This window comes from Dendrobates tinctorius, unplaced genomic scaffold (assembly GCF_039654945.1).
Source record: "Dendrobates tinctorius isolate UK_male_01 unplaced genomic scaffold, ASM3965494v1 ptg000251l, whole genome shotgun sequence".
NCBI lineage: Eukaryota > Metazoa > Chordata > Amphibia > Anura > Dendrobatidae > Dendrobates > Dendrobates tinctorius.
The window spans coordinates 633,714-660,593 of NW_027361918.1; the positions used below are offsets into that span (position 1 = coordinate 633,714).

A 26,880-nucleotide genomic window follows, 5' to 3' on the forward strand; every position below is an offset into this window, starting at 1 on the left:
AGTATAGCTAGAATGATGTCTTTCAGAGGGATTCTGGTTATTCTCTGAGAAGTTACCAGGTTTTGGTCCTGATTCCACCTTGGCCTCTATATCCAGGGTGGATTCCATAGAAGAGTCTCCGGTATCACCGTCTGCCTGCATCTTTCTATCTTCACCCTCACTGCTGTCTCCAGCACACTGCTGACAGAGCGGCCCAGACAGCACCACCACCAAACCACCGGCAGCAACTTTGTGTTGACTCTCGATCTCCAGCTACCAGGGTCCTCGGACCTCCCAAACAGCAAGGAGTAAACCAGGTAGTCAGGGCCACATGAGCTCAACTATTGAGATGGATGGGCAGCTGCAGAGACAACACACAAACTGTCTTATGTTTCCTTATGTGTAATATTCATCATCATCTCTCCTTATACAGGATAACACAATAGAGAAGAAGACATCAGGTGACTGTGTGACTCCCATCATCCATCTCCATGTATCCGGAGGAGGGAGCAGTAATGAGAGCCCCATCACAGAAGCCCCACACTCCCCGATGCCTGAGAAGAAGATCCTAGATCTCACCACCGAGATCACAGAGCTGCTGACTGGAGAGGTGACTGCTGGGAGATTATACAGTGTACACTGGGGGATTCTGGGTGAGGAGAGGAGACTGCTGGGAGGTTATACAGTATACACTGGAGGATTCTGGGTGATGAGAGGAGACTGCTGGGAGATTATACAGTGTACACTGGAGGATACTGGGTGATGAGAGGAGACTGCTGGGAGATTATACAGTATACACTGGAGGATTCTGGGTGATGAGAGGAGAGGAGACTGCTGGGAGATTATACAGTATACACTGGAGGATTCTGGGTGAGGAGAGGAGACTGCTGGGAGATTATACAGTATACACTGGAGGATTCTGGGTGATGAGAGGAGAGACTGCTGGGAGATTATACAGTATACACTGGAGGATTCTGGGTGAGGAGAGGAGACTGCTGGGAGATTATACAGTATACACTGGAGGATTCTGGGTGATGAGAGGAGACTGCTGGGAGATTATACAGTGTACACTGGAGGATTCTGGGTGATGAGAGGAGACTGCTGGGAGATTATACAGTATACACTGGAAGATTCTGGGTGATGAGAGGAGACTGCTGGGAGATTATACAGTATACACTGGAGGATTCTGGGTGATGAGAGGAGACTGCTGTGAGATTATACAGTATACACTAGAGGATTCTGGGTGGTGAGGTCTCTGACGAAGACGATGATCCCCCCCAGACAGCAGGATGCATGGCCGCTGCAAGGGAAAGTGGAGACTAATACAGGGCTAAGGCATCCTTCACCATTACTGATAGCTCTTCACAGAACTGGCTATGGAGTGCGGAGTCATTCCACTTAGTGCCAGTGGACCACCTCCGAAACCTGGAGCAATACTCCTCCGACGGACGGTCTCCCTGCTGAAGCGGACGTAGTGTGGACACGTTCGGGGTCGTCATATATATTACTCAGCGCCAGAAAAAAATTCCTACACTGTCTGGAGCAACCGGGAGTCAGACGGGAGAGAGAATGCATAGGTTTGGGGGTCACCCTGACGGAGCAAGATTATAACACCCACCAGTTGCTCCTCAGTTCATGAGGAACAGGGTCGTAACCTGAAGTATAATTTACAGGCCTCCCTGAAAACATCAAACTTGTCACGCCCCCCCCACACACACACAGAGAACCTGTCAGGCAAAGCGACCTTGGGCTCCACTAAGGGTTGCCTGAGAGTCATGGTCACCACACCTGAGGTGTTAGGGTGCTGGAAAAGACAGTCCCTAGATCTGCCACCTCCAGGCTGAGCAGTTACAGTTGCCCTGTCAGAGCAGTGATAGGATCCATAATAGATTAAAAAAAAAACGGTTTTGGTCAGAGCAAATGTCACGACTCTGTTGTTGGGTATCCAGGGACCAGGGGCTCCTTCTCTGTAATGCTTAGCAGGTGCCCTAGCTCACCCTGTTCCCTCGATTACTTCTGATGGTGAAGACACCGGGGCCACCTACCTTGCTTAGCTCCTGAAACCACTCTGTCTGTACCGTTCCCCCACCCAAGGAAGAGGGGAGTAGCAGTGTACCGTAATACACCAGACGAACAAGGTAATACGAACAGGGGTAACAATAAATACCAAACAAACAAATATACACATGCATATAACAGAGGAATGCACCAGGAAGTAGAGGATGGGGTTAAACGAAAGTAGGAGAAGAAAGGGAATTATCACACAGTCAAAACCTAGCAACAGTCTCAGATAAATACACCAAACGACTTCTCCAATAATAACCACCAATAACCTTCAGCCATGCAGCATAAGCTAACTCTGACAATGAGTGCTAGCCAGGATCCAGATTATATAGGAGATGGGAGTGGCTATCAGTGCGCAGCTGAGAGCCTTAATGCAGGAAAGCTTACAGGAGTTCTCAACTGAGCAGATTAACCCTAAAATGCCCAAAGAAACTTACACCATTTAATAGGAAGATGAAGTGCGTCTAACCAGTGCAGGAGTAGGAAAAATCAGTTGCTGCGGTCCTCTAGCTCCTCTCTGTTGCAGTAAACATGTGACAGAGCTCTAGTTTGCTTTCATTTGTCCATAGAATATTTTCCCACAAGGAGTGTGTTTTTTTAATACAACGTTTGGCAAATTTCAGTCTTTCTTTATGCAGTGGGGTCTGCCTCAGCTTTCGAGCACAGGATGAGATGTTGTTCTGCGTGCCATGTACTGTACATGTTGAAAACATCACTCCAAATATCTCTAGCTCAGCACCAGGGCTGTGGACTCAGAGCCCATTTTGGTGGAGTTGGTGTCATGGAAATTGAGGAGTCGGAGTTGGAAGTTTGGATTAGAGACTCCACAGCCCTGATCAGCACGAGGTTCTTTGGATGTTGGATGTGATTTCTTCACCCCAATAGAATTGTGTTTTCATCGGTTTTCCTCCTCCCACCATGTCCAGGGAGGACCTTACCTGTTCCATCTACGGGGTAAAGGATGAAGCAGAGATGGCATCGTCATTAGAGAAAGTCTTGTACGCCTTATACCAGGGCTCCTCAAACCTTTCTACTGGGCCCAATCAGATAGACCAAGATAATGTCTGGGCCTCACCATCTGTAGTGGACAGCTAGGATAAAATTACAAATCTCTCTATTTTCCTCTTTTGTCTTCCGCACACAAAATAATAATATACAAAAAAAATTCACAAAAAGTAAATTATGAGGCAAAACTGGATATTACTACAGCAATAGAGAGAACTGAGCGACTGTCCTGGCTTCCATGACATTGGCCTCCCAGCTAAGGAGATGCAACACTCCAGACTGCCTGTGCCAAGTAATAAGAGCATTTCTGATCTGCGGATACGATCTGCCTCATCTTCACCGCTGTGGACACGGAAGAGGGAATTGTTATGATTCGGTAAGAGAGGAGGATAGCAGGGGAATAGGCTAGGCAACCAGATAACCAGAGAGGTTGGTAACTTAGCGGATTGCAGACCCCTAAACTGACAACACAACTAGAATTAGCCGTGGGACGTACCTACGATGCCCTAGACGCCTCGGCACAGACAAAGAATTAACTAAGCCTAAAGCAAGAAAGGGGAAAGCAAAACTGCCCCGGAGAAGAACCACAAAGGAATAGACAGCCCGCGAACATATATTGGCGGTGAGACAAGATAAGGCACAAAACACAGGCAGAAAATAGAGTAAGCAAATGATGGGGCCCAAACTGTTTAGATAGAACAGGACAGGAAAGATGCTGTCTGCAATCGCGCACAAAACCCTAAGAAAAATTCCAACACGTCTGATATGCAAAAATACTGAGGCCACACGACCTCTCCCCCACTAGATCAGAACTCTGGTGTAAACTGGACAAAAAACAAAAGATACTGATATAACAGGGGATTACAAATACTGAAAAGACTGACATTAGCTGTGGCAAATTAAACAGAGTCCAGCACAGGTCCCTGCAGGGAACAAGGCTGAACTCACACCAGCAAGACAGAAATTGGAGAAAAGCAAAAAATGGATCAAATGCAAAAAGATTCAAGCAGACAAATAACTTATCTGAAAGACGCAGGAGGCAAGCAGACATCCAAAATGCTCAAGAAGAAAACCAAATCACCGGCAACAACTAAGGGAAGGTTGCTCACTTAAATCTCTCCAGTCTGTAACACCTGACCTCCAATCATCCTCCTCAGGTGATTGACTTCTGTCAGCCAGACCAGCTCCATTACCAGCAGCAACCACCAGAGGGAGCCCAAACTCAGAAGCCATATCAAAAGTGTTCACAACAGTACCCCCCTCCTTGAGGAGGGATCACCGAACCCTCACCCAAGCCACCAGGCCCAACAGTATGGGCCCGATGAAAGGTGCAAATCAATCTCTCGGCATGAATGTCAGAAGCAAACACCCAAGAACTATCCTCTTGACCATAACCTTTCCACTTGACCAAGTACTGGAGTCTCCATCTAGCCAGTCAAGAATCCAATACCTTCTCTACTTCATACACCAGATTACCCTTAACCAATACAGGATCAAGGGGCGCAGCCATGGGAACTACTGGCTCCACAACCCTTTTCAACAAAGATTTATGAAAGACGTTGTGAATCTTGAACGTTCCTGGAAGAGCCAAGCGGAAAGAAACGGGATTAAGGATTTCCAAAATCTTATAAAGTCCAATGAACCTTGGTTTGTATTTTGGAGACGCAACTTTCATAGGAATATTTTTTGAGGACAACCAAACCTTGTCACCCACTTTAAATCGGGGACCAATGGTTCTATGCCGGTTGGCAAACCGTTGGGCCTTCTCCTGAGAGTGAGACAACTTATCCACTACTTGATCCCAAATCTGCTGCATTCTCTCTACCACAGAATCAACACCTGGACAGGCCGAAGCCTCCACCTGCCTTGAAGAAAACCGAGGATGAAACCCGAAGTTGCAGAAAAAGGGAGACCTCAAAGTGGCAGAACTAACCCTATTATTTAGAGCAAATTCAACCTAGGGCTAAAAAGAGACCCAGTCATCTTGATCAGCAGACACAAAACATCTCAAATAGGTTTCCAAGGTCTGGTTTTCTCTCTGTCTGCCCATTGGTCTGAGAGTGAAACGCAGAGAAGGACAACTGAATTTCCAGTTTAGAACAAAAAGCTCTCCAAAATCTGGAAACAAACTGGACTCCTCTGTCAGACACCATGTTCTCCGGAATACCGTGCAAACGAACCACCTGCTGTAAAAACAAGGGCACCAACTCAGAAGAGGATGGCATCTTCGGCAGTGGTACATGATGGACCATTTTGGAAAATCTATCACAGATCACCCAGATAAGTCATTCTCTGAGGGACAGGGAGGTCGGAAATAAAATCCATTGAGATATGGGTCCATGGCCTCCTGGGAACCGGCAGTGGCACGAACAATCCACTAGAACGAGAACAGGGTTTGGACCGAGAACAAGTCCCACAGGACTGCACAAAACTCCTGACATCACGAGATAAAGCAGGCCACCAAAAAGACCGACTCCCCAAGTCTCTGGTACCAAAAATACCAGGATGACCAGCCAACGCGGAGCAATGAATTTTAGACATTACTCTTCTCCTCCACTGGTCGGGGACATACAATTTCCCCATAGGGCATTGTTCAGGTTTGTCCTCCTGAAATTCCTCCAGGGCAAGTCTCAAATCGGGTGGAATAGCGGAAAGAACCACACCCTCATTTAGAATGGTAGTAGGCTCAGTCACATCAAGAGAATCCGCAAAGAAACTCCTAGAGAGGGCATCCGCCTTAATATTCTTACTGCCCGGAAGAAAGGAGACCACAAAATTAAAACACGTGAAAAACAAGGCCCACCTAGCCTGTCTAGGATTCAATCGTTTGGCTGATTCGAGATAGATCAAGTTGTTGTCGGTGAGGACTACAACTTGATGTATGGCCCCCTCCAACCAATGTCTCCACTCTTCAAACGTCCACTTCATAGCCAACAATTCCCGATTCCCCACAAAAGAATTACGTTCAGATGGGGATAATTTTCGAGAAAAGAAGGCACAAGGATTCATCTTAGAGGTTACCGGATCTCTTTGAGACAAAACGGCTCCTGCACCAATCTCAAAAGCATCTATCTCCACCTGAAATGGGAGTGAAACATCAGGTTGCCGTAGAACAGGAGCAGAAGTGAATCTCTACTTAAGCTTCTGAAACGCCGAGACAGCCTCTGGCGACCAATTGACCACATCAGCGCCCTTTTTGGTCAAATCTGTCAGTGGTTTAACAATACCAGAAAAATTAATTATGAATTTACGGTAAAAATTAGCAAAACCCCAAAGTTTCTGGAGAGACTTCAAGGAAGTGGGCTGAACCCAATCATAAATGGCCTGCACCTTGACTGGATCCATTTCAATAGCAGACGGGGACAAAATGAATCCCAAAAATGAAATTTTTTGTACGCCAAAGAGACATTTCGATCCCTTAACATACAGAGCATTTTCCCTCAAGATCTGGAATGCAATCCGAACATGTTCCACATGAGAATCCCATCGTAATCATTGGAAAAAATCAAAATATCATCCAAATAAACGATCAAAAACTTGTCCACAAAATCTCGGAAAATATCGTTCATGAAAGATTGAAAGACTAAAGGGGCATTAGTGAGCCCAAAAGGCATCACTAGGTACTCAAAATGCCCCTCAGGAGCATTAAACGCCGTCTTCCATTCATCACCGTGCTTGATGCGAATAAGATTATACGCCCCCCTAAGGTAAAGCTTGGTAAACCAACTAGCACCTTAAACTCTGGAGAATAAATCGGATATCAGGGGTAACGTATACTGATATTTAACAATGATTTTATTAAGGAGATGATAATCAATACATGGCCTCAATGAGCCATCTTTTTTGGCCACAAAGAAAAAGGCGGCACCTAAAGATGAAGACGACGGTCTGATATGACCCTTCTCCAATGATTCTTTGATATAAGATATAAGATCGCATAGCATCATGTTCAGGTACTGATAAATTAGAGAGCTGACCCTTGGGAAATTTACAACCGGGCACTAACTCGATCGCACAATCATAACTCCTATGAGGAGGCAAGGATGCAGACTTACTCTCACTAAACACATCAGAGAAATCAGCCAAATAGTCAGGGACATCATGAGACTGGGGAGAGGTAGAGAAAACAGGAGTGTCTCACTAAGAACACATTGACAACCCCAACTAACCACATACACAGATTTCCAATCCAGAGCAGGATTATGGGTCTGCAACCAAGGAAAACCCAGCACATTAATGTCATGTAAATTATGCAACACCAAAAATTTACATTTCTCTTGGTGGTCCGGGACTATCCGCATTATCACCTGGGTCCAAAACTGGGGTTTATTCTCCGCCAAAGGGGTAGCATCAATACCCCTCAAGGGAATAGGAGTCTGCAGGGGTACCATGGGAAAACCACAACGTTTGGCAAAGTCAAAATCCATCAGGTTCAGGGCTGCTCCTGAATCAACAAAAGCCTTAGCAGAAAATGAAGGGAAGGAGCAGATCAAGGAAACCGACAAAAGGAATTTAGGCTGTACATTGCCCAAAACAAATGAGTGAGCAAAACGTTTTTCCCGCTTAGGGCAGGTGGAAATAGTATGAGAGGCGTCCCCACAAAAGAAGCACAACTTATTACACCTTCTAAATTTTTAACGTTGCGCCCTAGAAAAAACCCTATCACACTGTATGGGCTCAATTTGAATGGCTAGTGACATAGAGTCTTTGAGACCAGAGGGGACAGGAAATGCCACCATAACCTTTTTTACGGTCTCTGCCAGACCTTTCCGAAAAAGAGTCGCTAGGGCATCATCGTTCCATTTAGTAAGGACCTTCCCACTTTCGGAATTTCTGACAATATAACTCTGCCGCTTCCTCACCCTGGTTCAATGCCAATAAGGTTTTGTAAGCTTGATCAATAGCATTAGGTTCATCATACAACAACCCCAGAGCCTGAAAAAACGCATCCACATTAGCCAGAACAGGATCCCCAGGTGTCAGGGAAAAAGCCCAGTCCTGAGGGTCACCGCCAAAAAACAGTTTACAATTATTCTTAAAGTTCAAAAATTTAGACCGATCCCCAGAAAATAAATCAGGAATAGAGACTTTTAGTTCTACAGCAGACGATTGAGTGAGTTAGGCAGAAATTCCCCGAACTTCAGCAGCGAGTTGCTCAACACGATCGGACAATTGCTTAGTCTTCATAACAGAAAAAATCCCCCTACGGCCCCCAGAGAAAAAGAAAAAATATATAAAAAATCTGACACACCCTTTTTTTTTTTTTTTTTTTTTTTTTTTTTACTATTCTTTTCTTCTTTAGAGTACCTTAGCATCTACAGTTGGGCTGGTGATTCTGTTATGATTAGGTAACCGTGGAAGATAGCAGGGGGAATAGGCTAGGCAACCAGATAACCAGAGAGGTTGGTAACTTAGCGGATTGCAGACCCCTAAACTGACAACACAAATAGAATTAGCCGTGGTACGTACCTACGATGCCCTAGATGCTTTGGCACAGCCAAAGAATTAAGCCTAAAGAGAGAAAGGGGAAAGCTAAACTGCCCCGGAGTAGAACCCCAAAAGAATAGATAGCACCTGAACATATTTTGCCGGTGAGACAAGATGAGGCACAAAACACGGGCAGAAAATAGAGTAAGCAAATGATGGGGCCCAAACTGTCAGGAAAGGATACTGTCTGCAATCACGCAAAAAACCCTAAGATAAATTCCAAAACGTCTGATATGCAAAAATGCTGAGGCCACACGACCTCTCCCCCACTAGATCAGAAGCGTGTGTGTGTCCTAGTAAGTGCAGTGGAAAGTTCTCAAGGTGTACTTAGGATATGAGCATATTCATATTATCGTGACGTCACTGAAGATAGAAACAGCCGTACTAATTCTGTGTGTGTACAGTGCGATATGTTCTGCTCAGATTCAACCAAATGCAGCAAGGATGATTAGACTGTGCTTCACAGGAAAGATGGGCAAAGAAGTAGAATATTCTGCAGTTGCCGAGTCATTACCAGATTTCAGCCCCATCGAGCTGCGTTTTGCAGGCCGAAGACAAAAATGAAGGCAGAAAGATCCACAAACAAGCGACAACTGAAGTCCCTGCAGGAAAGGCTGCTAAGCTTCACACTGGAGAAAACCAGCGAGTGTGACGTCCATGGCCTCCAGACTAAAGGCCGTCATTGCTGTAAAGCAAGGGTGGGGAACGTCTGGCTTGCGGGCTGTATTCGGCCCTCGATACCATCTGGTGCGGCCCGCATTTACTTTGCCTGTTTTTTTGCTGCAGGTCCTTTAAGGGTACATTCCCACAGTCAGTAAACTCTGCGATTTGGACGCTGCGTACATAAGCAGCGTCCAACCCGCATCGGTCAGATGTTACAGCATAGTGGAAGGGATTTCAAGAAATTCCATGCCCACTATGCGTGCACAGACTCCTCTGGCTTACCTGCGGAGGCGGACATGCGGCGTGATTTTCCAGACCCAGCATGTCAATTTATGTAGCGGAGATGCTCAGTCTCTGCTGCGTAAATTACCCATACTTTCCTGAGCTGCAGTAAAAACGCATTATCTTCCTAGTCACATGTGTATTAAGTGTGGGAACACAGCTTACTACAAGTGTACTAATTTAAGTAATGGTGTACCTTGTTTTAGCCGGAAGTACACGAACACTGCAGTTCTCGCGATCAGCTGATCACGAGAACTGCAGTGCACATGACCGCCAAAGACTGGGTTATCTCCGGTCACTAGCCAAGTTCTCATGATCAGCTGATCGCAAGAACTGCAGTGCACGTGACCGCCGAGGACCGAGTTATCTCCAGTCATCAGCTTCAAGCTCAGTTATGTTCTGGATTTCTGGCTGAATGGTGGCATAATGCCACCGTTTAGCCAAAAACGTCCAGATGTAGCTGAGCTGGACTCGTCGTGTGACAGTATGTATAGCTTATCGGCGTACAGGTAAGGAATATTGTTGCTTTTTTATTTTAATTCTCTTCCAGGAGACAAGGGTGTCGGTAGAATAGGCTATGCAGTAAGTATGGTTTAAATAAGATCTGTTAAAGGAGTCTGTGTCATTGTTTCAATTAAAATACTTTTTTTCTGGGTGCCTGTGTGTTTATCATGTAGCTATAGGATTAGTAATGGAGAGGTGTCTTATAGACACCTCTCCATTACTAACCTGTGTGCTTGATGTCACCGGACAAAACAAAGATGACCTCAAACCCACAAATATGAACCCCACTTGCCACCGCTACGGAGCAAGTTGGAAGAGCTGGGTAAAGTGCCACAATTGGTGCATCTTTGGATGTGCCAATTGTGGGCTGCTATTTTTAGGCTGGTGAGGGCCAAAATCCATGGGCTTCGCCAACCTGAGAATACCAGGCCGCAGCTGTCTGCTTTTTCCTTGTCTGGTTAACAAAAAGAGGGGGACTCCACGCTATTTATTTTTTTTTGGTTTTTTTTTTGGAGGGGATCCCACTAATTTTGCTAACAATCCAAGGTAAGCACACTGCTGCTGCTTGCTATTATCAAGGCTGGTAAGATTCATAGATATTGGATCCTTACCAGCCTGAAATACCAGCCCCAGTAGTCTGCTTTACTCTTGCTGGTTAACAAATATAGGGGGACCCAACGCTAATTTTTTTTGGGGGGAATTATTTATTAAAAAAGGAGGGGACCCCCTCGATGTGGTTTACTCCACTTCCTGTGTCACGTACTTCTGGCTGTGTCATAAGATTCACCATTATTTAAATTAGTACCCCATGCATAGTAAGTAACCGCTATATAAATTGACATGCTGCAGTCTGGAAAGATGTGATGTCAACAGTTGTGTCCTGCACAAACGATATCAGAAGCCGAGCACTGAACAGTCGCCAGTCTCAGGAGTTACTGAAGGATCTGGAATCTGAGTATGGTGATCTTGTTTATCACTGTGAAGTGCAGTGGGTGAGTCGCGGGAACATCCTCATGAGGTTTTACGAATTGCGGGAAGAAGTCATGCAGTTCATGGAGATGAAGGGGAAACCTATAAGTGAGCTCAATGATAGCAAGTGGCCGTGTGTTCATGGTAGACATTACCAAGTAGGTACTTGGAGCTGAACGTTAAGCTGCAAGGCCCCAATCGGCTTCATAGCTCTCTGCTTTCAAACGTGAAATCATTTGAAGCTAAACTAAGGCTGTGGAGAGTGCAACGTGAAAGGAATCACACAGTTCATCTCCCCACTCTGGAAAGACAATAGCCTTACATGACACTTGAATATGCTGCTGAATGTGGATAGCTAATTGAAGCATTTGATGAAAGATTCGAGGATATCAAAAGCAAACAAATGGAATTAAACATCTTTGCTCCATCATTCAATGTGGAACCAGCGGATGTGCCTGATGACCTACAACACGAAATCATTCAGCTGCAAAATGATGAACTGAAAGCTGGGGACAATAACCGCCCATTGCTGGAGTTTTATAAACGTTATGTGAACAATGAAGATTTTCCCACTGTGAGGAGACATGCATTGAAATATGCAACTGTGTTCGGAAAAACTTATTGCTGTGAGCAGTTCTTTTCAAAACTTTCCATCGCAAAGTGTCGACTTGACTCAAGACTGACTGATGCAAACTTTGAAAGCAAGTTGCGAGAAGCAACATTAGTACCTCCCAACATCGCACGCCTCACCAAAGAGAAGTCATTCCAACCATCATGTTAGGCGGGAGTTATTTAAATATTTGAATAAATCTAGTTGGCTAATGTTTAAGTTAATAATTTGATATGGCCCCCGAACGCTATTATAAAATTCCCAAAGACCCTGCTCTAAAGCCTCACACTGATGGAAACCAGCGATGGTGACGTCCATGGCCTCCAGACTTCATGCCATCGTTGATGCATAGGATTCTCTGCAAAGGATTAAAGTAGAACATTTTCTTTGTGATAAAGTTTATTTTTCCAATTCTCAGCCCCTGTGTCAAAGGGTCCTTCTCTGGTATCACACAATCAACAGAGCAAGCGAAGAGTGAACAATTCCAAGACCTTTTTTTGGCAAAAATACGAAAGGTCCATATGCAGTTCACCACACAAAGGATAAGATAGTCCATAGTCTGCATGCAGTTCAGTAGCAGGATAACATGTCCAGGGAGATCAGAGTCCAGAATCCAGCTGACAGTGGAAAACATGTTCCATATACTCTTTCTCTCAGAAGTCCTGTCTTCACACGAAGCTCTCCACACAGGAACTGACTTGCCCAGCCCCTGTCCTCCCCACCCCCCTCCTTGTGTCCCACTCCTGTACTCCTCAGCCGCCTCCTTATGTCCAGGGGGAGTCAGACAGGTTGGGGCGGTTTGCAGGCCTCCCAGAGGAGACAATGGAGTCTTGGGGATTAAAGAACTACAGTGGGTCATCAAGAGACAGATACAGTCAGGCTATAGACATACAAGGCAACAAGAAAAACACTGAAAATCGGTGAAATAGAAATATACACAAAATGATATCCACATAGCATATCACACCATCACAACCTCTCCCCCCTCCATAAGTGAGCACGCCATGAAGTCTACACAGACCTCTGGCCTGCTCACTTTAGTCCACATTGCTCAGTCATTTATAGTTCCTTTACAGTGGCAGGGGTTGCAATAATTATAAGCACTTGTCCTTCCATAAATTCCCGGGTCCTGGCGTTATGGTCATACCAGGCTTCTTGACTGGACTGGGCCAGTTGCTGTTGATCATTAGCCAAGGTAGCTAGCTGGGCGAGATGGTCTCTGAACTCTACAGTCATGGCCAAAAGTTTTGAGAATGACACAAATATTAATTTTTACAAAGTCTACTGCTTCATTTTTTCTAATGGCAATTTGCATATACTCCAGAATGTTATAAAGAGTGATCAGCTTAACAGCAATTACTTGCAAAGTCAATGTTTGCCTAGAAAATTAACTTTATCCCCCAAAACACATTTCAACATCATTGCAGCCCTGCCTTAAAAGGACCAGCTAACACAGGTGTGGGTGTTGATGAGGACAGGGCTGGAGATCAGTCTGTCATGATTAAGTAAGAATGACACCACTGGACACTTTAAAAGGAGGCTGGTGCTTGGCATCATTGTTTCTCTTCTGTTAACCATGGTTATCTCTAAAGAAACACGTGCAGTCATCATTGCACTGCACAAAAATGGCCTAACAGGGAAGAGTATCGCAGCTAGAAAGATTGTTGACTGAGGTGCAATCTATCGCATCATCAAGAACTTCAAGGAGAGAGGTTCCCTTGTTGCCAAAAAGGCTCCAGGGCGCCCAAGAAAGACCAGCAAGCGCCAGGACCGTCTCTTAAAAGTGTTTCAGCTGCGGGATCGGGCTACCAGCAGTGCAGAGCTTGCTCAGGAATGGCAGCAGTCAGGTGTGAGTGCATCTGCATGCACTGTGAGGCGGAGACTCTTGGTACAAGGCCTGGTCTCAAGGAGGGCAGCAAAGAAGCCACTTCTCTCCAGGAAAAACATCATGGACAGACTGATATTCTGCAAGAGGTACAGGGAGTGGACTGCTGAGGACTGGGGTAAAGTCATTTTCTCTGATGAATCCCCTTTTCGATTGTTTGGGACATCTGGAAAACGGCTTATTCGGAGAAGACCAGGTGAGTGCTACCACCAGTCTTGTCTCATGCCAACTGTCAAGCATCCTGAAACCATTCATGTGTGGGGTTGCTTCTCAGCCAAGGGAATGGGTGCTCTCTCAGTCTTGCCTAAAAACACAGCCATGAATAAAGAATGGTACCAGAATGTCCTCCAAGAGCAACTTCTCCCAATCATCCAAGAGCAGTTTGGCGATCAACAATGCCTTTTTCAACATGATGGAGCACCTTGCCATAAAGCAAAGGTCATAACTAAATGGCTCAGGGAACAAAACATAGAGATTTTGGGACCATGGCCTGGAAACTCCCCAGATCTTAATCCCATTGAGAACTTGTGGTCAATCATCAAGAGACGGTTGGACAAAAAAAAACCTTCAAATTCAGACAAAATAAAAGCATTGATTGTGCAAGAATGGACTGCTATCAGTCAGGATTTGATCCAGAATTTGATTGAGAGCATGCCAGGGAGAATTACTGAGGTCCTGAAGAAGAAGGGTCAACACTGCAAATATTGACTTGCTGCATTAACTCATTCTAACTGTCAATATAACCTTTTGCTACTCATAATATGATTGCAATTATATTTCTGTATGTGATAAAAACATCTGACAAACACACATAAAAACCAGAGGCCAGCAGATCATGTGAAAATATAATATTTGTGTCATTCTCAAAACTTTTGGCCATGACTGTAGAACGTAGAGCATGATGGGCATTCCTATGTCTGCGATATCTCCCTCCAATTGTTCTTTCAGAAGAGGGAAAGGCCCACGGACCTTCTGGCCAAACAGATTGCTTCCCAGTGAGGTCCGGATGTCGTGGTGCTTGAAGGGCCTGTAGTTGAGTGGCTGCTCCCACAAAATGACACTGTAACTCCCCAATGTCGTTCCCAAGGAGGATATCTGCAGGAAGTCCTCCCATAACTCCAATCCAGCACAGTTTTTCTCCAAAACCATAATCCAAAAGCACCAAAACTCGCTGTATATATTTGCGGACACCCCCCGCCAAGTCAATGGGAATTCCTGCACCCTGGTGAATTGCCTCGGGTCGAACCACACGGGGGTCAGCGATAGTCAGAAATGCCCCCGTGTCTCTAAATCCTGACACTTTGTATCCATCAATTAAGACATCCTGCAGGTGGCGTTGCCGTTGCTCTGGGTAGCTAAAGGACAAAGGCCGGAGTTCGTACACTCCAGGAAGGGTATCTATGGTGCCGTGTTCGGTGGTAGCTCTTCCTCAGGCAGGATGGAGTGCACAAGATGCACTGGACGAGGTGGGGCTCCCTCCGAATCCTTGAGGGACATCCAAATTGGAAATGTCCAGGTTGACCACACACATAACATCTCTTCTCTATGATACCACCAGGTCGTGGTCGGAAGTGTTGGGGGCCCATGATTGGGAGGCGTGATAGTCATTGGCTTGCAACTAGGTGGAAGGGCAGATATAATCTGTGGGGGACGGCGTGCGGGAGCAGGCCGTGGCTCATTGTCCAGAAGCCTCCTCCATTGTGGTCGGATAGTAAGGGCTTCATCGACCAGGGCTGCAGCTCTATCCACGGTACACGGCGTGCGCTCCCGGACCCATTCCCGTACCTCTTCGGGGAACTTGGCAAGAAATTGTTCTATAAGGAACACCTGTATAACCTCTTCCACAGAAAAGGTGTTTTCTGCTTCCAGCCATCTCCGACATGCCTGGGACATCTTATGTGCATACATCCTAAACGATCCCCCCGTGGTGCATGGGAGGTCTCGGAACTTGGCTCTATGAGTCTGGGGTGATAGCATGGTAATCCAGGATAGTCTGCTTTACAATGTTATAAGCCCGATTCCGCTGTGCGTCAATGGTTCGGTAAGCCTCCGCCATGCTTCCGTTTAGGAGCCCCACTAACAAACGCATCCAGCTAGAGTGGGGCACCTCCATCACAGCACACTGCTGCTCAAAGTCCTTGAAGAACCCCTCCACATCTCCAGAAGCCTCATGAAATGGCTTAAACTCTGTCCGAGTGATCTGTACAGGCTCCCGGATCGTGGGGTTTACACTCCACATTGCGTTCCTCCCTCTTTCAAGCTCCATTGCTTCTTGTCTCCGCTGCGTCCGGTGGGCAGCCTCCTCCTTGTACGCCTGAGAGACGCCAGGGCCCAGAACCGCCATCTCTTCATACCACACCAAACACTGGGTTTTCTGGATGGGGATACCTGTCTCTAGTTCTCGTCCTTCAGACATCTGGGTGGAGGTGGCCGGGCTAGCGCCCACCAGTAGATTAATTAAGGCCTCTTTAGTCAGTCATTGGTAGTTCAGGCCCAGGTCTCTGGCTCTCTCCTGTAGTCTGGATACAGTCCAATTTCTGTACTCACTCTGTGGGTGGTTCTCCATTGGGTCACGCTCTGTTGATCCCACTGCTGCCACCAGTTGTCACGGGGTCCTTCTCTGGTATCACACAATCAACAGAGCAAGCGAAGAGTGAACAATTCCAAGACCTTTATTTAGGCAAAAATACGAAAGGTCCATATTCAGTCCACCACACAAAGGATAAGATAGTCCAGAGTCTGCATGCAGTTCAGTAGCAGAATAACATGTCCAGGGAGATGAGAGTCCAGAATCCAGCTGACAGTGGATAACATGTTCCATTTACTCTTCTTTCTCTCAGAAGTCCTGTCTTCACATGAAGCTCTCCACACAGGAACTGACTTGCCCAGCCCCTGTCCTCCCCACCCCCACTCCTTGTGTCCCGCTCCTGTCTTCCCCAGACCCCTACTTATGTCCAGGGGGAAGTCAGACAGGTTGGGGTGGTTTGCAGGCCTCCCAGAGGAGACAATGGAGCCTTGGGGATTAAAGAACTACAGGGGATCATCAAGAGACACAGTCAGGCTATATACATACAAGGCAACAAGAAAAACACTGAAAATCAGTGAAATAGAAATATACACAAAATGATATCCACATAGCATATCACACCCTGAAATGGGGATTTATAGAAAAACTGCTGCAATTCCTAAACATTTTACAGGAGAGTTTTGTTCCTCCCCTTTAATTAAACTTGAAATTCTCCACTTCAGTTACTTCTCACTTGTTTCATTTTACATCCAAAATTGCAAACTAGCGACCAGCAGAGCTGAAATCACGAGGATTTCTCAATGGCCAATGATTTCTGCACCTAACTATGTTTGTCAGGTTCCTGTCAGGTGTCAGGATGCCGCTATCTATTTCTCCATGGAGGAGTGGGAGTACATAGAAGTACAGAAGGATCAGTGCCAGGACGTCAGGAGGAAAAATGACCCAACGAGGATCGACCAGGATAAAAGCAACATGACGGCAAGAATATTACTCCTCGCCCTGGAGATAATCGACTTGTTAAAGGGAAAGGTGAGAGTCTCCCATGAGATCACTCTGATCTCTATTAATATAACAGGACTGAAAAGATGGATAGAATCTGTGGTGATCAGCGTCTGTCACTGTACACAGGAGCACACGGTGGTGAAGAAGACGTCTGGGGACCGTGTGACCCCCTGTATGTCCGGAGGACGGAGCAAGATCCAGAGCCCCATCACAGAACCCCTGCAATGCCCGACACCAGAGAAGAAGGTCCTAGAACTGGCCAACAAGATCACCGAGCTGCTGACCGGAGAGGTGACTGCTGGGAGACTACACTGGGGGATTCTGGGAGACGAGAGTAGACTGCTGGGAGACTACACTGGTGGATTCCGGGTGATGGGAAGAGACTGCTGGGAGATTACACTGGAGGATTCTGGGTGATGAGCGGAGAGGACACTGCTGGGAGACTACACTGGGGGATTCTGGGTGATGAGCGGAGAGGAGCAGTCAGGGAGATTACACAGTATACACTGCAGGATTTGGGAGAGGAGAGGAGACTGCTGGGAGATTATACAGTATACACTGGAGGATTCTGGGTGAGGAGACTGCTGGGAGATTATACAGTGTACACTGGAGGATTCTGGATGATGAGAGGAGACTGCTGGGAGGTTATACAGTATACACTAGAGGATTCTGGGAGAGGAGAGGAGACTGCTGGGAGATTATACAGTATACACTGGAGGATTCTGGGTGAGGAGAGGAGACTGCTGGGAGATTATACAGTATACACTGGAGGCTTCTGGGTGAGGAGAGGAGACTGCTGGGAGATTATACAGTATACACTGGAGGATTCTGGATGATGAGAGGAGACTGCTGGGAGATTATACAGTATACACTGGAGGATTCTGGGTGATGAGAGGAGACTGCTGGGAGATTATGCAGTATACACTGGAGGATTCTGGGTGAGGAGAGGAGACTGCTGGGAGATTATACAGTATACACTGGAGGATTCTGGGTGATGAGAGGAGAGGAGACTGCTGGGAGATTATACAGTATACACTGGAGGCTTCTGGGTGATGAGAGGAGACTGCTGGGAGATTATACAGTATACACTGGAGGATTCTGGATGATGAGAGGAGACTGCTGGGAGATTATACAGTATACACTGGAGGATTCTGGGTGATGAGAGGAGACTGCTGGGAGATTATGCAGTATACACTGGAGGATTCTGGGTGAGGAGAGGAGACTGCTGGGAGATTATACAGTATACACTGGAGGATTCTGGGTGATGAGAGGAGAGGAGACTGCTGGGAGATTATACAGTATACACTGGAGGATTCTTGGTGATGTCGCTCTTGTTGGTTGTCAGGTTCCTCTCCGGTGTCAGGACGTCGCTCTCTATTTCTCCGTGGAGGAGTGGGATTATGTAGAAGGACACTGGGATCAGTATAAGGACGTTGTGGAGGAGGAGCTCCGGCCTCTTGTGTCACCAGGTAAGAGGAGACCTCAGTCATTCTTTTCCGGCCTTTTCTGTGGTCGCACTGGCAGATATAATACAGCCTCACTACTGTCCCAGGCTGTACATACTCGTGTCTGTAATTTCCAGTTAGTATATTTATTATATTGTTCTTTGTGTGATTGTGCACTGATGTGTAGTTTGTACATTATCCTTACATTAAAACATTGACTGCCTCAGTCTTAAGATAGGAGCAGGAATCTTTGGTTTAAAAATCATGAAAGAGGAGCAGGTTTTCTCTGGGTTGTGGTCTGGGAGTCCAGAGGTCTCCTATGTGCTACCCCTGATTGTTAATAACATTTCAGACATAGTTATTGGGGAATCAAGAACCATAGGAGGATCTTATTTTCTGCACGTCCTGTTCCCCTTGTGATCGGGGGATTTGCATTGGATTGGATTGCATTTTTTGTACATCCTCCACCCTGGATAAAAGGTGGGACATGTTTGGGCCTTTACATTTAAAGTTGTAATTTAAAAAAAAGTAATATTTTTTATTTCTTACAGAAAATGCAAATGATTGTTCTGGAGGAAATGTGTTATCGCTAAAATATAATGTAAAAGATGAAAATATTCTCTATCAGTCTCCAAGAGAAAACCCCATTACCTTTAATGTACATCGAGAACAGCTTGTCAAATATAAGAGAGGTCACACAAGAGAGAAGCCGTATTCATGTTCAGAATGTAAGAAATGCTTTTCACACAAATATCATCTTATTAGACATCGGAGGATACATACAGGAGAGAAGCCGAATTCATGTTCAGAATGTGGGAAATGTTTTATATGTAAATCAGATCTTGTTAGACATCAGAGAAGTCACACAGGAGAGAAGCCGTATTCATGTCCAGCATGTGGAAAAAAATTTTCATGTAAATCATATCTTGCTAAACATAAGAGAATTCACACAGGAAAGAAGCCGTATTCATGTTCAGAATGTGGGAAATGTTTCATAGATAAACCAGATCTAGTTAAACATCAGAGAAATCACACAGGAGAGAAGCCGTATTCATGTCCAGCATGTGGAAAATGTTTTACATGTACATCATATCTTGCTAAACATAAGAGAATTCACACAGGAAAGAAGCCATATTCATGTTCAGAATGTGGGAAATGTTTCATAGAAAAAGCAGCCCTGAGTAAACATGAGAAAACTCACACAGGCGAGAAGCCATATTCATGTTCAGAATGTGGAAAATGTTTTCCTATAAAATCATATCTTGTTACACATGAGAGAATTCACACAGGAGAGAATCTGTATTCATGTTCAGTATGTCATAAAAGTTATACATATAAATCAAGTCTTATTTCACATGAGAAAACTCACACAGGACAAAAACCGTATTCATGTTCAGAATGTAAGAAATGCTTTTCGCACAAATATTATCTTATTAGACATCGGAGGATACATAAAGGAGAGAAGCCGTATTCATGTTCAGAATGTGGGAAATGTTTTTCCCAAAAATCTAACCTTATTAATCATGTTAGAATTCACAAAGGAAAATGGTCTTTTTCATGTTCAGAATGTGGGAAATCTTTTATAGGTAAATCAGATCTTGTTAGACATCAGAGAAGTCACACAGGAGAGAAGCCGTATTCATGTTCAGAATGTGGAAAATGTTTTACATCTAAATCATATCTTGTTAAACATAAGATAATACACACAGGAAAGAAGCCGTATTCATGTTCAGAATGTGGAAAATGTTTTACACGTAAATCATATCTTGTTAAACATAAGAGAATTCACACAGGAAAGAAGCCTTTTTCATGTTCAGAATGTGGAAAATGTTTTATAGATAAAGCATCCCTGAGTAACCATGAGAGAAGTCACACAGGCGAGAAGCCATATTCATGTTCAGAATGTGGAAAATGTTTTCCTATGAAATCATATCTTGTTACACATGAGAGAATTCACACAGGAGAGAAGCTGTATTCATGTTCAGTATGTCAGAAAAGTTATACATATAAATCAAGTCTTATTTCACATGAGAAAACTCACACAGGACAAAAGCCTTATTCATGTTCAGAATGTGGGAAATGTTTTGTACATAAGTCAACTCTTTATACACATAAGAGTGTTCACACAGGAGAGAAGCCGTATTCTTGTTCAGAATGTGGGAAATGTTATAAAACGAAAGCAAATATTGTTGCGCATAGTTTAATTCACACAGGAGAGAAGCCGTATTCATGTTCGAAATGTGGGAAAGGTTTTACTATGAAAACACGTCTTGTTACACATGAGCGAATTCACACAAATAAGAAGTTTTATTCATGTTCAGTATGTCAGAAAAGTTTTACACATAAATCAAGTCTTATTACGCATGAGAAAATTCACACGAGATCGATGCCTGATTTATGTTTAGAATCTGGGAAATGTTTTAACGAAAAATCAGCTATTGTTGCGCATAAGATAACTCACACAGGAGAGAAGCCGTATTCATGTTCAAAATGTCATAAAGTTTTTAAATATAAACAAAGTCTTACTGCACATGAGCGAATTCACACAGGAAATGCATATACTTGTTCAGAATGTGGAAAATTCTTTATAAGTAAATCAAATCTTATGAGTCATGTGAAAATGCACACAGAAGAAAAGCCGTATTCATGCTCAGAATGTGGGAAATGCTTTAATACTGAGGCCCTGCTAAGTTCTCATCAAAGAGATCACACTGGAGAGAATCCAGTTACTTGTAGCGAATGTGGGATCTGTTTTATATATGAATCAAGTCTTCTCAGACATAAGAAAATTCATATTCAGAACGTGGAAAATGTTTCTTTAAACGAATCCTTTCAGGTTAAACATCAGAGAAGTTACACAGTAGAGAAGCCGTACTCATGCTCCGAATGTGGAAAAAGCTTTATTAGCAAAGACAAACTTCATAGTCATCAGAGGTCACACACAGGGGGGAGCTGTTCTGCTGTTTCAATATGAAACATTTTTACAAATACTTTAATTTGCGAGCTATAAGATGCACCCCAAACTTTGGAGTGGAAAATAGGATAAACCTTTTTTTAAACAAAATGTGTTTCTTATAGTCCATTTGGTTGGTAGCTTACCGGTGGGAGGCGGTGGAAGTGGCGCAGGGTCACAGAAGTCAGCGTCGCTGCTTCTAGAGGCCAATGGCAGCAGGAGTGGGGCAATGGTGCTGGTTCTGAGCTTTGGAGGAAGGAGCGTCCAGGCGACACCTGGGCTCTCCTGAGATTTCGGCATCGGTGAGCAGTCTCATTCCCATTGATTTTCCTGCAGTGCGCTTCAGAAAAATGGATGCCAGAGGCAGCACATGCGCATATTGAGATCTCGGGAGACAAGATCTTGTTTCCAGAGATCTCAATCTGTGCATCTGCCTCCACCAGTGGCCATTTTCCCAAAGATCACTGCAGGGAAATCGACGGGAAGGGGACTTCGCTCAATGGTGCTGATGGTGAATGAGAACACACAGCCCGCAGCATCACTGGCCTCCTGATGCAGCGACCCTGCCTTTTGTGACTGCTCCACCGCAGCTTCCACACACACCCTCCCCCGGTAAGCTTCCTTCAAATTATAATGCACACCTTCATTTTCCTTAGAATTTTTCTCCCCAAAATACGGAATTTGCAAAGTTTTTTTTTTTTCCAGTTTTACAAAGAATAAATAATTTTATTTGTAGTGAAAGTAAAAAATGTTTTTTGTCAATGTTAAAGGGTTTGTCCACTACTAGCACATTCTCTTCTCAATCTAAACGTTTTTCCCAGTTAACATAATAACACTTATACTCGCCTCCGGTGCCATTTCAGCGCTGTCTGCACTCGCTCTCCCGGAGCTGACATGAAGTTGTTACATCACATGAACCCTGCGCTCAATCAGCGTCAGCTTCACTGTCCTCAGGCAGTCAGACACGTAAATAATTAACAGACAGGGAGCGGCCAGCCGCAGCTCTGTCTGAAGGCGAGGACAGTGAAGCCGGCGCTGATTGAGCGCAGGGCTCATGTGACGTAACAGTCTCACACATCCAGCTTAGAGGATACTATTAAAAATTAACTTTTAATTAAATTATAGCTTCAAAATTCAACAGAACAGCAAGAGCCCAAATCCAAATTTAACACCTACTCTCCGGATGCTAGAAACCACAGAAAAGCATTCCCAACCTTTAGTAAGAACACTAGCTAACGTATCTGACAAGTGATGCTAGGACTAAATGAGTAAAGTGTCACCGTGCAATAAAGTGAATGAAAAAGAAAGAAACATCGTGGATCTCACCCAATTGAAGTGCAAGACTGTTCTCCGGGTCACTTCCATACAGGTAGAAGCGGCCCACACTCTCGCCCTGTCATGCAAAAAGAGCAGTACCCAAGTGGAGCCATTATCTCAAAAAGAGGTTACCTCCTCATGCGTTTTTTTCCCCATTAGGAGAGGTCATCAGGGAAGTGTACTTGGTATTGGAAGGCGCCAGCATGAAGACCCTGAAGCGCTGTTACCCTGATAACAAAGATCTCTGTTTTATGAGGGTGACAGAACTCTGTGCCTTGATGGAATATCCACCACTGTGGGTTTCCTAAGATATTTTCAAGCACAGAGACACTTTATTCTTCTACACTGCAATAACTTCGGGGTCTTCATGCTGGTACATTCCAATAGCAAGTACACTCCCCTGATGTCTCCTAACGGAGAAAGAAACGTGTTGGGATGGAACCTCTTTTTGGGATAATGGCTCCACTTGGGTACTGCCCTTGTTAGGGCAGAGTGAGGGCCGCTTCTACAGGTATGGACGTGATCCGGAGAACAGTCTGCACTTCAGTTGGGTGAGATCCACAATGTTTTTTCCATTTTCACTCACTTTATTGCACATTGACACTTTACTCATTTAGTTCTAGCATCACTAGTCCGATACGTTAGCTAGCGTTATTACTAAAGGTTGGGAATGCTTTTCTGTGGTTTGTAGCATCCTGATCGTAGGTGTTAGGTTTGCATTTTTGTTCTTGCTGCTCTACTGAATTTTTAAGCTATAGTTTAATTAACAGTTAATTTTTAGTAGTATCCTCTAAGCTGGTTGTGTTAGTAATACTGAGGAGGTGCCCCGTTAGACTGAAATAAGGCCCTTTATTGTTTAATATTGCTGATGTGACAACCTCACGTGAGCCCCAGGAGATCGAGTGCCAACACCGCTGACATGGCACTGGCACAGGAGGTGAGTATAAATGTGTTTAATTTAACAGGGGCAAACATTCAGATTGAGAAGAGGTTGTAATAGTAGGGACAACTCCTTTCACCCCTTCCCAACATGCGTTGTATATGTACTGCTCAGCAGGAACTGCTTTCTCTCAAAGAGTAGTATATATACGGTGCCGCAATCACGCAGCCTCACGCTGAGCACCGCAGCAATCGTGCGGATGTCAGCTACATGTGAGAACTGACACCTTGCAACAATGCCCACAATTGGTGGTAGCACCAATCGCGTGCGGTTAACCCTTCTGATGTCACAGTCAATAGTGACAGCGACAAAGAGGATCTTTACACAGGGAGTTGTGCGCTTCCATCAGAACAACACAATGAGATCATGTCCTGATGGTGTCTATGGAGACCCATGGCCCGGGGTCCTTCAGGGAAGGTGGCTCTGCAGTTCCTGCTCAGAGCATCACCTGACACCTCCTTCCCTGCCTGTCAGACACTGCGCCGATGCTCTGTAGTGCAGAAGCGTTGCAGAGTATCAGATCACCGATCTGTCAGGAAGGATGATATCCCATAGTGGGACAATGTAAAAAAGTTAGAAAAAAAAATTAAAAAGTGTAAAAATATATGTTTTAAAAACTCCCCAAATAATGAACAAAAAATAAATTCCAATAGATACATTTATTTATGTAAATAAACAATAAAAGCACACATATTTGGTATTGCCGCGTCATTAACGACCCGATCTATAAAACTGTCCCACTAGTTAACCCCTTCAGTGAACACCGTAAAAATTAAAGGCAAAAAGCAATGCTTTATCATCATACTGCCGAACAAAAAGTGCAATAATACGCGATCAAAAAGACGGATATAAATAAACATGGTACCGCTGAAAACTGCATCTTGTCCCGCAAAAAACAAGCTGCCATACAGCTCCATCAGAAGAAAAATAAGTTTTAGCTCTCAGAATAAAGCAATGCAAAAATATTTTTTTCTCTAAAATAGTTTTTATTGTGTAATAGTGCCAAAACATAAACTATATAAATTGGGTTAAACAAAAAAAAGTTCCTGAATTACTGGTTTTTGTTCATTCTCTCTACCAAAAGTCAAAATAGAAAGCGATCAAAAAATGTCGTGTGGCCAAAAATGGTATCAATAAAAACATCAGCTCGTCCCGCAAAAAACAGCCATTACATGACTCTGTGGGCCAAAATATGGAAACATTATGGCTCTCACAATATGGTGATGCAAAAACTAGTTATCGCAATAAAAAGCTTCTTTTAGTGTGTGACAGCAGCCAAATATAAAACCTCGATATAAATCTGGTATTGCTGTAATCGCACCGACCCAAAGAATAAAGTCACCTAATCACTTATACCACACAAGGAACGGCATAAAAAATAAATAAAACCAATCTTCACATGCTGTTGATTTTTTTTTTTTTTTCATTCCGTCTCCCAAAGATCGCAGTAAGTCTCGGCGCAAATTTATCCTGAACTCTACACTGAGCACTTACACCGGGGTTTCAGTGTAAATCTCTGAACTACGTGATTCAGACGGAACCTCTGGCGGAAGATTCCCTATAATGAGGCAGATGGAGGCACTGTGGATGCCACAGGACCTGTGATCCAGTGGTGTCCGTGTTTTTAGGATTACAGAAAAGTGCCATCAGCCACAGTTTTGCGCACTTATGAAAAGGACAGTGCTGAACAGAGGCCAGACGGAGTCCAAAGTAACTGCTGCCTTACTATAGTGAATGGATCCCTCAGGGGTTTCATCTGTCATGTCACATGGAGATTTAGATGAAGACCCCAGAGTAAGTGCTCTGCGTAGAGCGCCAGATAAATGTGATCCTAAACGTTATGTAAAATGTTCCCAATAAAAGCTTCAGTTCACAAAAAAAGCAAGCCCCCGCTCAGGTCTGTCATCTGTTAATGGAAATATAGGGGGCTTCCATGTTACTGGTAGAGCAAAGGCATTTGAAAAAGCGAAATGGTTCCTCGACCCCCAAAAGAAGTTCAGCATATTGTCCACTCCCAAATCCAAATTCCGCCTCTCACTTCTGAGCCTCAGTTTTCCTAAACCACATTTAGCGCCTCCATGTTTGGCATTTCTGTAGTGATGGTAGCAGGCCTAATTTACAGGTGCGTGTCTCCAGAAGCACGGGCTGGGCATAACGTACTGGTCACTATAACATACTGGTCACTTCAACGGCAGTTTACAATTTCCACTCCCCCACATCCAATACTGCTTATTTCTGAGAAAACACCCATGGAGTCAAAATCATCATTGCATCTGTAGATAAATTCCCAAAGGGGTATAATTTCCAAAATGGAGTCACTTGAGGGGGGATTCTGCTTTCCTAGTATTGGGCTCTTTATATGGAAATGTTTTTATTTTTTTCCTTCCACCTTCCATTAATTCCTGTGACGCACCTGAAGGGTTAATAAACTGGAATGTGGTTTTGAGTATCTTGAGGGGTGCAGTTTTTAGAATGGTGTCACTTTTGGGTATTTTCTGGCATATAGAACTCTCAAACTCAATTCAAATGTGAGGTGGTCCCTAAAAAAATGGTTTTGCAAATTTTGTTGTAAAAATTAGAAATCGCTGGTCCGCTTTTTTTATCCCTTATAACTTCCTAACAAAATAATTATGTTTCAAAAATTGTGCTGATGTGATGTAAACATGTGGGAAATGTTATTTATTAACTATTTTGTGTGATTATGATTTTTTGACTTAAGGTCATAAAAAATAAAAATTGCTAAATATTTTACATTTTTGCCAGATTTCTGATTTTCTCATAAATAAACGCAAGTAACATCAAAGAAATGTTACCATTGTCATGAAGTACAATATGTCACAAGAAAACAATGTCAGAATCACCAGGATCCATGGAAGCTCCAGAGTTATTACTTCATAAAGGGACAGTGGTCAGAATTGTAAAATTTGGCCTGGTAAGGAAGGTGAAATCAGGCTGGGGGTGAAGGGGTCAATCTCTTTCTGGAATGCACTAAAATTGCCACACACCTAAATACATTTAGCTGAGGTCATCTGTGACCTGGATCCTTTGAGGGCAATAATTAAGGACATAAGGAGAACAGAAACATAATGATTGTACAAGTATATGTTTGTATCAGTTTTGATCTTCATACAAATTGTAACATAACATAGTTATCAAGGCCAAATAGACATTAGTCCATCCAGTTCAGCCTATATTCCGTCAGAATAAATCCCCAGATCTACGTCCTTCTAAAGAACCTAATCACTGTA

The 26,880-nt window shown here is 44.2% G+C and overlaps 1 protein-coding gene across 1 annotated transcript in view; it reads left to right on the forward strand.

Annotated features, from left to right (window-relative positions):
* The window catches only part of LOC141065414 (uncharacterized), a 70,791-nt gene extending 48,288 nt beyond the window's left edge, over window positions 1-22,503 (forward strand). Inside the window, exons 3-7 of the mRNA XM_073557888.1 lie at window positions 413-589; window positions 16,813-17,004; window positions 17,104-17,268; window positions 18,323-18,446; window positions 18,974-22,503. Coding sequence (XP_073413989.1) covers window positions 413-589; window positions 16,813-17,004; window positions 17,104-17,268; window positions 18,323-18,446; window positions 18,974-21,396 — 3,081 coding nt within the window. The 3' untranslated portion in view covers window positions 21,397-22,503. The remainder of the gene's footprint in view (window positions 1-412; window positions 590-16,812; window positions 17,005-17,103; window positions 17,269-18,322; window positions 18,447-18,973) is intronic.
* The last annotated feature ends 4,377 nt before the right edge of the window (window positions 22,504-26,880 follow it).